This window comes from Anneissia japonica, unplaced genomic scaffold (assembly GCF_011630105.1).
Source record: "Anneissia japonica isolate Jap-2015-1 unplaced genomic scaffold, ASM1163010v1 scaffold131_len961581_cov171, whole genome shotgun sequence".
NCBI lineage: Eukaryota > Metazoa > Echinodermata > Crinoidea > Comatulida > Comatulidae > Anneissia > Anneissia japonica.
This window is the reverse complement of record NW_022750285.1, coordinates 145,788-155,990: the sequence shown is the minus strand read 5'-3', so window position 1 is coordinate 155,990 and position 10,203 is coordinate 145,788. Positions and strand designations below refer to the sequence as shown.

Here is a 10,203-nt window from a genome sequence, read left to right as displayed (position 1 = left end):
TTAATTTTTTTATCATATTATTTTATTACTATTAGTATCATCATCATCATATTATTATTATTATTGTTATTATTATTATTATTACCATTATTATTATTATTATTGTTATTTAATGGTTATTCTTATTATTATTAAATTTTGATTTGGGTTTTGAGGGTTATAATTTCTTATATTTCAAGACTCTTAAGATGATTGATCAATCAATCGAGAAGACGTAGTAGAAACAAACAACAGTTGCTCTTTTGTTGAACTCTCATAGGATTAACGAAAAGCATGCTCGTCTGGTCTGCTTTTCCTCGTTCGTGTTTTGAAATCATCACCGACAGAATTTATTTTTGGTGATATCTCTTTCTGAAAATGGAATGTTGAAGAAGTCAAAGTATTCATTTGCTTTCAAATCCTGTTGAAAATAACTTTATGATCATTCATTACAGCGTTAAAAATGTTTTGTTGAAAGAAGGCTTTGTCAGTCCGAGTGGAATTGAATCATACTTGTTTACTGCGTACTAGGCGTAGATATTTCACCGGAATTGCGCACATTTGCATATGAATAGTACAGGCAATTTCACACTTACGCTCAGCCGCCAGCAGAATCCTTGTTTATGTTCATATTTATGCACAAAGGGAGCCATATTGCTTGGTGATAGATGGCTAAACCGGTCAATTTATATGTTCAAAAAAAGGATCGTTATTAGTGTCTTATAAGGTTTATAGCACATGGTGTTGACGAGGCAAAGGGAATGGAATGCTGACCAGACATGATGGGCCATTCGAGATGGATACTTACACTCATCATTGTCAATGTGTTTTCGCTGCCCATATCCTGTGATGTTGGAGGTGAGTGAACTTAAAAGTTTTCGGAAGAAACAGTGGAAGGATATTCTAGGCCTAGGCCTATGCTTATATAGCCTAGGCCCTAGTACTACTCTACGAGTTTACCACGACTTTTATAGTTAGTGAACGTTAAACAGTTTGAGTACAGTGCCATAAGTGGACCCTACCCTGTCCCTAGTAGTAATAATGTAGCACCTAGGCCTAGTTTATTATATGAATGAAATTATTTCGTCTTTTTTTTTTTGGTGTGTGTCTAGGCTCCTATGTGTGTTTGTGTGAGTTGCGTGTAAGAAAAGAGACCATTTCCCAACCGGAAATTTCACGCGTAACTGGTGTACAGGCCTGGTGTTGTAAACTTTATTTAAAGTCTGAAAAGTTGTGCAACTTTGACTAATCTATTAGCTAGGCCTACCTAACAGAACACCCTACTTTCACAAGGCTAGGCCTACTGCTGCTATAACTAGGCCAAGGGCCCCCTACCTTAGACCTAGGCCTAGCCTGCTACTGTTTTAAATTTGTTTTATTACATGGCACTCTGTGTTACTGTTAGGAGTAAAGTCTAGGCTAGGTCCAGCCTTGGACAGTTGACTTAATTGGGATGGGGAAACAGCTGACTTGATGGGTGGGGAACGATACCGGGGAAACTGCTAATTTGTGGGGAACTTGATTAGAAACAGCTAACTTGATGCGGGACATTTGACTTGTTGAAAGAGACTGATTTGCTTAATTAAGCTTCCATAACCAATTCTTTCTAGAATTTATTATTAAAGTCAATAAACAAAATTGAAGTGAAATTTCTTACCAGAATAATTGACTCAATTCAAACTTTACAAACAGTATTGTTAGAAATGCATCTGCAATATTAATAACTGAAGATGCTCAATAAAGAATTTAATCCACAGAGGGTTGTCTTAACATTAATGCTCACATTAGGTCAGGCCAAGAACAGGGCCAAATCTTGACGACGGGGAGCTTTCGATTGCACGACGACGGTAGGACATAGAACGTAATGACATCACAAAAAATCATCTGCACATGCACACGTCGCGTGTATTCTCAGACATTCAGAGAACATAGGACGGCCTATAGGACAGTCACGCATGAGTGATTCCCTTCTAACGTTGCGTCGTCACACAAATCGAAACCTCCCTATTCATGTTCTGCCTTATTTGCTATATTTTTAATTATTTACATAACGTGTACCGCTGATAATAGCAAGAATTAGAAAGCCTGGTAAAACTTTTACCTGCCTATCATGAAAAAAAAAATAAAAAATTAAAATTCATGTTTTTTGTATATATACTGTACAATACTGGAATTTTATTGATTTTCTTTTTTAAAATTTGAGTTTCCTGTAATACCAATTGATACTTATTTTACCAGTGTTGTGTCATGTAATTATCACCCAATCTCCAACTTGCCTTTTATTTTAAAACTTGCTGAGAAATGTGTTGCTGTTCAAATATCTCAATATTTGACACAAAACCAACTCCATGAACCTTTTAAATCTGCTTATAAATCTGGCCATTTGACTGAAGCTGCTCTAAACCGTCTTCTTAATGGCTTAGTATTAATATTTAAGATTCTTTTGCTTGTTTTTAAATTGCTCTTTTTTAAACAACCATCATATTTGCTACATTTTCTTACACCATACTCTTCAACTCGTACACTTTGTTCTTCCGATAAATTTCTTCTTAAGCCCCTTTAAAAAAGAAAAAGCAAAAAACATATGGACAATGCTCTTTTTCTGTTCAGGAACCTTATCTTTGGAATCTGTTACCTCTCTCTGTTCGACAATCTTTAAATTTAAACTAATTTAAACCTAATTTGAAATCTTTTTGGTTTACAAAATCGCTTTAATTGGGTTAATTGTTCTGCGTCTTTGATAATGTTTTTTAAATTGGCGCGTTATAAATTTTTGCATATTATTATTATTATTATTAGGCCAAGTAAAAAAAAAAACATGTTTCACGTCCGGCTTTTTTTAAAAATTGAGGAAGAGGCCTTTTTTATTTTTTATTTTTCAAAATGGCCGCCATTCTACAGACTTGTTGACATTTCCCGTCTAGTTTTGTACAACATATAAAAAGACATCACAGAAGATTAGAAGCTGTATACTGTTTATTTGGCAAGAGTGTTATTGGGTATTATAAGCTTTTTTCTATTCACAGTGGCATTTAGGAATCATTGTTACTGTATACAATGTTCCCGATTATTATTATTATTATTATATGTTCAATTGGTATTTAATGGAAACACCAAAGATTGCGATTTAGGAAATGATACTGGCTGCAGTATATGTATAAATAAGGCATTCATGTCGATGGCATTCATATCGATGGCATTTACATCAGAAGCATTCAAATTGATGTCATCAAACCACAGTTTCTATTTTTAAGGTATGTCACCCACAAAATAACACCTATTTAAATTTCAATTACTAAGCCTTGAATAATGGATTAGATTACAAAAATATCTTCCTTGAATAAGGCTCACCTTGCTTTATACATGAATGTGATCACTATAATCTTGGCTTGGCCTTGAATTTTGAGTCTAGTTGTATTTCTGAATGGAAGCAAGATATGCAGTAGGTATAGTTGTATGTAGTTTTAAACATACAGTACAGTCAGAAACTATTTTAATTTTTCCAGCGTGCAGGTTTCCTAACTACATCGTAGCCTGATATAAACAATCTAGGCCATGCTATGAAGCAAACCTACAAAGCAAAAGTGTGTTGTTTATTTGTACCTGAAAGACTGAGCTTACTGGAATAAACAATTTATGGCTGGGTCATTTTGTGAATGACTGCACAAGTTTAGACCGTTAATTTAAAGTATGGAGCTGTTTTTTCCAATTAGAAGAAATGTACACTTGATTTGATGAGTCGCCTCCCTTCCACTTGCTGTCGACGACAGGAACTTGTTTGTTTGTAGTTGCTGTACATCTACATTGTAGAACATTGAACATCCTGGCCTACCAGAACATCCTGGCCTACCAGAACATACTGAGAGTCAACACCTATATATTTTCCTTCTTTGTGCGCACATACCTCTCTGGAATAAGTTGCCAACACCAGGGGCGGGTTGCTATAAAACGGTTTTAACTGGTAGTCTTAACTTCGCGAATAAAGCCGGCTTTATCACTTAGGCGGTCTTACTAAAGTCATTCCTCTAAGACCATTGCTATAAAACAGTCTTCCCTAAGACCGCTTTGAGTATTTAAATGCAAATAAGCACTTTGTAACGAAAGATTTGGGGTGACGTCATGCGTGCTCGACGCACGCAAATGTATCGAAATTAACGTAAAAAAACGTATATCTATTTTCACAGACGCTCTGAGAAGCGTGCTGAATATTCGTCTTTCGATTCTCTGACTTTGACGATCTAGGCCTAGGTCTTGCCATTGCACTGTTGAATTAATCAGCAGAACGCCATGATGAAAATGATTTAAGACTGTTTTAAGCCTCCTCCAAGTAGGCTTTAAAATTTTAGACGGCTCAATGGTTAAACCGCGGTATAGCAATGGTCTATAATCATAGACCAGTAGTGACATCATGATTATAGCCGGCTAAACGTTAAGACCACTTATAGCAATCCACCCCAGTGGTAACAGCACCAACATTCACCCAGTTTCAAACCTTGGCACTGCCAGTACTGATGGGTCTAACACAGGGCTCTGTGTTAGGCCCATTATTTTTCATAATCTACATAAGTCCAATTGCAAACATTGCAATTGGACACATGGCCTAAATATACACATGTCTACATTTCATGTACGTAAACATAATGATGAATTTTCAGTTCGTTCACATATCGAAAAATGCTTAACTGAAATAAAACAATGGATGACATCCAACAAACTCAAACTAAATGATGAAAACAGAGATCTTAATCATTACTTTCAGACGTAAACAGAAATTAGTTCATAATGACCACCTACAGAGTGATTCATCTACAATAAAAGCTGCCCGATCTGTTTGTAATCTCGGTGTCATTTTTTACGACACCATGTCCCTGTATGTCAGTCATCATATTTTAATCTATGAAATATCGGTAGCATTAGGAAAACGTTATCGGATAAAACAGCTTCCATAATCATTCATGCTCTGGTGACTTCCAGATTAGATAATGGCAATGTTTTATTTCTTGGTAGAAATCAAACGCTACTGAAAAAACTCCAGCATGCTCAGAATGCTGCTGCATGTGTTCTGACCTTCACCAGAAAGTATGACGGTCTAACACCCACTTTAAGGAAGCTGCACTGGTTACCCGTAAACGAAAGAATTAAATTTAAAATTTACATAATCTAACACCATATTTCAAATCTACTTACCCCATATGCTACTGTCAGTAGCCTCTGGTCATCTAACAAAATTCTACTCACCACTCCAAGAACAAGGATATCATGGTGATAGAGCGTTTGCATTGCATCAATTGCGCCAACACTTTGGAATGAACTTCCAAATAATATAAAATGTTGTATCTCTTTTTCAACATTTAAAACACTACTCAAAACTCATCCTTTTGACTTAGCATTTGGTTAGCGTATTACTTTACAATTTGTTCTTGTATTTGGTATTCATTATTAAGCATTGTTAGAATTGTTTATTAAAATGTAAAAAGGACTGAAAAATTGAGGTAAGTAACCTGGAAGTAATGAAAAGAAAAATAAAGCTATCGTGAGGAAGGAATAGAAATAGGTAAGAAACAGCAAAGGAAAAGAGAAAGAAAAGAAAAGGGACAAGAGGAAGAAGGAAAAGAAATAAATAGAACACTATTAAATGAAATATATGAAAGTAAACAACTAAAGAAAAGAAGGAAAAGAAACTACATTGAATGAAAACTGAAAGGCTAAAAAGGAATAGAACAAACGAAAGTAAAAGGTAGGTATTAAAAATGGAATGATAGATTGAAATGAATTAAATTACTAGAAAGAAAATGAAAGATTGAAAAGGAATAAGAAAGAAAATGAATAGATTGTAAAGTAATATGAAAAAAGAAACGAATAGATTCAAAAGGAATAACAAAGAAATTAATGGATTGAAAAGTAATAAGAAAGAAAACGAATAGATTGAAAAGTAACAAGAAAGAAAACGAATTGATTGAAAAGTATAAGCAATAATTATGTAAACTGTGTTTTTTACTTGCAGTACCATCAAATTTTCCTTGCAATTTTTAAGCAATGTTAATACAGTAGAGTCCCTCCTATGAAATTCATCTATTAGGGAAGATCCCCTCTAGTGGAAAGAAAATTTGTTTTAATTGACAATCAGCCAAAACCTGATTATTGAATGGTAATTGTGAAGCAACACAAATAATCTGTTTTGCTTATTGCCGGAATCATGGGTGGATGCTTATGTGTCTGAACAGTTAATACTGCTACCAATTGAATTAATAAGGTGAATAAAGGGCTTTAGCCAAATAATTTGATCATGTATCGTAAATGGCACAAAATATACGTACAATAAGCTAAAATAACACAGCTGTGATGGGGAGATTGATTAGTTTCGACCCATTAATGACGACTCATTTATACATTGTAGATGGTAATGATGAATATGGTGATGTGCAATTTCTAAATGGAAATGTTAATCTGATGAGATGACCAAGATATTTTTTGGTAACTGTAGACCTACACAGTTGACCTGCTGCGAGGCAAATTACGAAAAATATGATTTTTTTTATTGAAAAAAAACGAAGGGTTCGAACACTACTGCAGACAGTACCATGGAATTTGTATGAAGGCTACTTATAAAAATGCTAAATTTTCCCCTTAAAGAGGAGATTCCTTTTGTGCCTTTTTTTTTTTTAAATTACGAAATATGATTTTTTTATTGAAAAAAACGAAGAGTTTGAACACTACTGCAGACAGTACCATGGAATTTGTATGAAGGCTACTTATAAAAATGCTAAATTTTCCCCTTAAAGAGGAGACTCCTTTTGTGCCTTTTTTTTTTAAATTACGAAATATGATTTTTTTATTGAAAAAAACGAAGAGTTTGAACACTACTGCAGACAGTACCATGGAATTTGTATGAAGGCTACTTATAAAAATGCTAAATTTTCCCCTTAAAGAGGAGACTCCTTTTGTGCCTTTTTTTTTTAAGATCAGAGGGCAGAAAAAAAATAAAATGTTTTCTAATTTAGCAAATATTTTTTCCAAAAATGTCGAGATGGAGGAGAAAATAAAAATGAAATGTTATTGGTGAATGTAAAAAGTGTAGTAATGGGATGGTTAAATGCTTTAAATTGATGTAATAAAAAGTAATATACATCATATTTTTGGAGATTTCAAGGCAGCGGTGGCATTATAAAAACAAAGAAAATTTTTTTTTTTTTTTTTTTTTTTTTTCCCTGAAATTTCAATATTTTTCATGCAGGCGGGTGTGCTAATTGGCTAGAAATTAAATTTTATTTCGAAATCATCATTATCGGTGGGCGGCAGGTTCACCGAACACGGTATAAAGAAAGTCTCGCCTAAAGTTGGATTGGATTGGATTGAATTTGATTTATTCGGTGTAAAAACCAAGGATAGCCCACGAAAGTCTAGAAGAAGACTTATTTCCAGTGGGGTCCTTCTGGTGGTGATTGGGTAGTACACCGGGAGACAATCCCCTACTCTTTTCCGAAGAGTGTACTGCGTTCTTTAACGTACACATGGGTCATAATGCACACAGGACCAACGGCTTAAACGTCTCATCTGAAAGACGGTGCCCTATTGTAACTTGTATTTCAGCCCTCTAGCTGAAACACAAGGAGAGGCAGCAATAGGAATTGAACCGGGGACCTAGAAATATCCACGGTTCAGCGCACACACAGCGGCTACCACCAGATTAGCCGACTGAGCTAAGCTGTTCTCTCGTTAAAGTTAAAAACAGATAAATTATGGAAAGTGAATGACATTTGATACGGTTGTTTTGTACTCTACTTCCTGTTTTTCTGTTATGTGAACTAAAACACAGAACACTTTTCTAAAGGAAGGCCCTCAATGGTGGGAAAATATACCATGCGTAAATTAAATCACTAAAATTACTATTTGGACAGACATTAGTTTAGATAATATTATCTGTTTTTGGAATTGTGAGAAATTTGTAGGTTTGTTAGTTTGAATTGCATCTAATACTTACTGTATTCAATCATAAATTAGCTGCCTTGTCATCTTTGGAAATGTCCATGTGGTGTACTCATTCTGACAAACAAGTCCTGGATCACTAACTCTAGGTATAAATGTTCATAAACAACAATGCTCAAAGGTCATAAAGGTCAATTCAGAGCTGAATATCAGTTTACAAATTTATACTATGGTACTGTGGTAATTCATGTTTACTTTATTTGGTTATACAATAGTAATGTGACTTCTTTATGAAAGCTATTGAATATGTTATGTTGTTACCTTTATACTGTTTATATATTATTTATTATTTTTTATCCATTTTTTACAATTTTTTTAAAAACAAACTTCGAGGGGTATAGTACTGTAACTGTGCCTTTGATCATTTTTTACAATTGGCGCATTATAAATATTTGATTATTTGTATAAATGGTTTTATATTTATTGATGTCTTCTTCCTTATGATTGTATTAAAGATTGTTTTTGCACATGAAATTACCATAGAAAATGTCATTATACCATCAAAATAGCAGCACCAGCACTAGAATTTCATTTCTTAAATACCTCTCATGTTAACTGTTATCAAATTAAATATAAAGTAGTATATTACCGGTAAAATATCTGAATCGTAGCTGATAGTGTGGCCAGATGCAGTTTACTTAACAACATTATAGCTTTTATTTTGTTTCCTTGTTGGCATAAAATTACATTCACATATTTTAGTGCATTGTGGCATTGAAATAACTTTACAAAGATTTAAAGCTCTAAAGGATTACAGCCCTATACTACTGTGGGCTTGCCGCAAGTCTCTAATTTATTGGTTTTTCCCTAGTTAGATATTTTCGAAAGAGTGGCACCAGCGTCTGGTTATATTGAGAATTCGGATCGCGGTAAACACAGAAAAAGTATAATATGGAACGTCAGTGAGTACAAAGGAACGCCATCAGTGCCAATCGATCAATTTTTAATAGTTTTCACTGATTCAAGGCAAAATTTATGGACTGGAATCCAGTCTACTATAAATCAGGCATGGTGTTGAATTTACTTTGAAAGACCTGAACATTAAATTCTTGGAATTTTAAATTTAGAGTTAATATTTTCTCCATTAACTTAATTTATTTTCCTTATGACATGAAATAACATTCACAGACACTGCATTTAGACATTTTAATAATATATTTAATTTAAATGTTTTAAAATGTCTGAATGCACCGAATAATTTAAACTAAATTATTATTTACATTATTATTATATTATTATTTATTTAACAATTATTGTTTGTACATATTGAATTGGAAACATTCAGTAACCTCTCTCAATAATTTACAGAAACTAATTTATTTTTTGGCAATACTGTGTAAAGTTGTTTTGAGATCTGAACAGCGTGTTGAAAAATAAAATTTTAGGTAAAAAGCTGTCATTAGAGAATAAGTTAACAAATTTTTCTTTTAATTATGCAGTTGAATCTCTTACAAATTTTACCACAGGCTGCAATATTAAAATTTTCATTGAAGTACTTTTATTTAAAAGAAAAAAATTCATTTATAGTGGTTATTTTCAGGTATTAACATGGATGATTTTTCTATTACAGGCTCAGATACCACTCCAACTGATAAGTCTTTAACTCAAGCTGTTCCAACAAAAAAAGCTTCTGACATCCTCTCAAAACTTCTAACACTTACTCCAAAGAAGAACAATGCAACTTTACCAGTGCCTGTGGTATATAATCCTTCCCGTAAGTTTTTTATATTTTTTAATATAAATTTCATCCGTTTTTTTCCAAGGTAACATAATAATAAATGTTTTAAAACTTGCAGGGGTGTAGACAACTAAGGCTGGGTGGTGGTAGACATTTTAAGGGTGGATCATAGGCTTAGACAGCCTATAAGACAGCCACTTTTACCGAGATGACTTGGACGGCTTGGCCTAATCAGTTCAGCCTAGCCTAATTGGGCCTGGTCTACCTTTAGCAAATTCTTTATATTCTTCAAATCTATCGAATGTTACATTAAACTAAATCTAAATCATATTTACGTTTGATAAAAGCAACATTTATTGATTGAATGCATGTTATTTTCATCCCAATATATGGTGGGGATTCCCAAAGATGGGCGTGGCTTGCCCATCGGCACAGTGCCACACCCACTAGCTTCTATTTTGGATGGCCTATTTCATTTTTCTGGCTAAACCCTTGGGGTGGATCAACGACCACATTTGTAAACTTTAAATAGTAGATTGGATTTTAAGCATGGGCAGGGG

The 10,203-nt window shown here is 33.8% G+C and overlaps 1 protein-coding gene across 1 annotated transcript in view; it reads left to right on the top strand.

The window, feature by feature from the left end:
• Positions 1–270: 270 nt before the first annotated feature.
• The window catches only part of LOC117121290 (muscle, skeletal receptor tyrosine protein kinase-like), a 26,305-nt gene continuing 16,372 nt past the window's right edge, over positions 271–10,203 (top strand). Inside the window, exons 1-2 of the mRNA XM_033266427.1 lie at positions 271–837; positions 9,536–9,679. Of these exons, the coding sequence (XP_033122318.1) occupies positions 759–837; positions 9,536–9,679 (223 nt within the window). The 5' untranslated portion in view covers positions 271–758. The remainder of the gene's footprint in view (positions 838–9,535; positions 9,680–10,203) is intronic.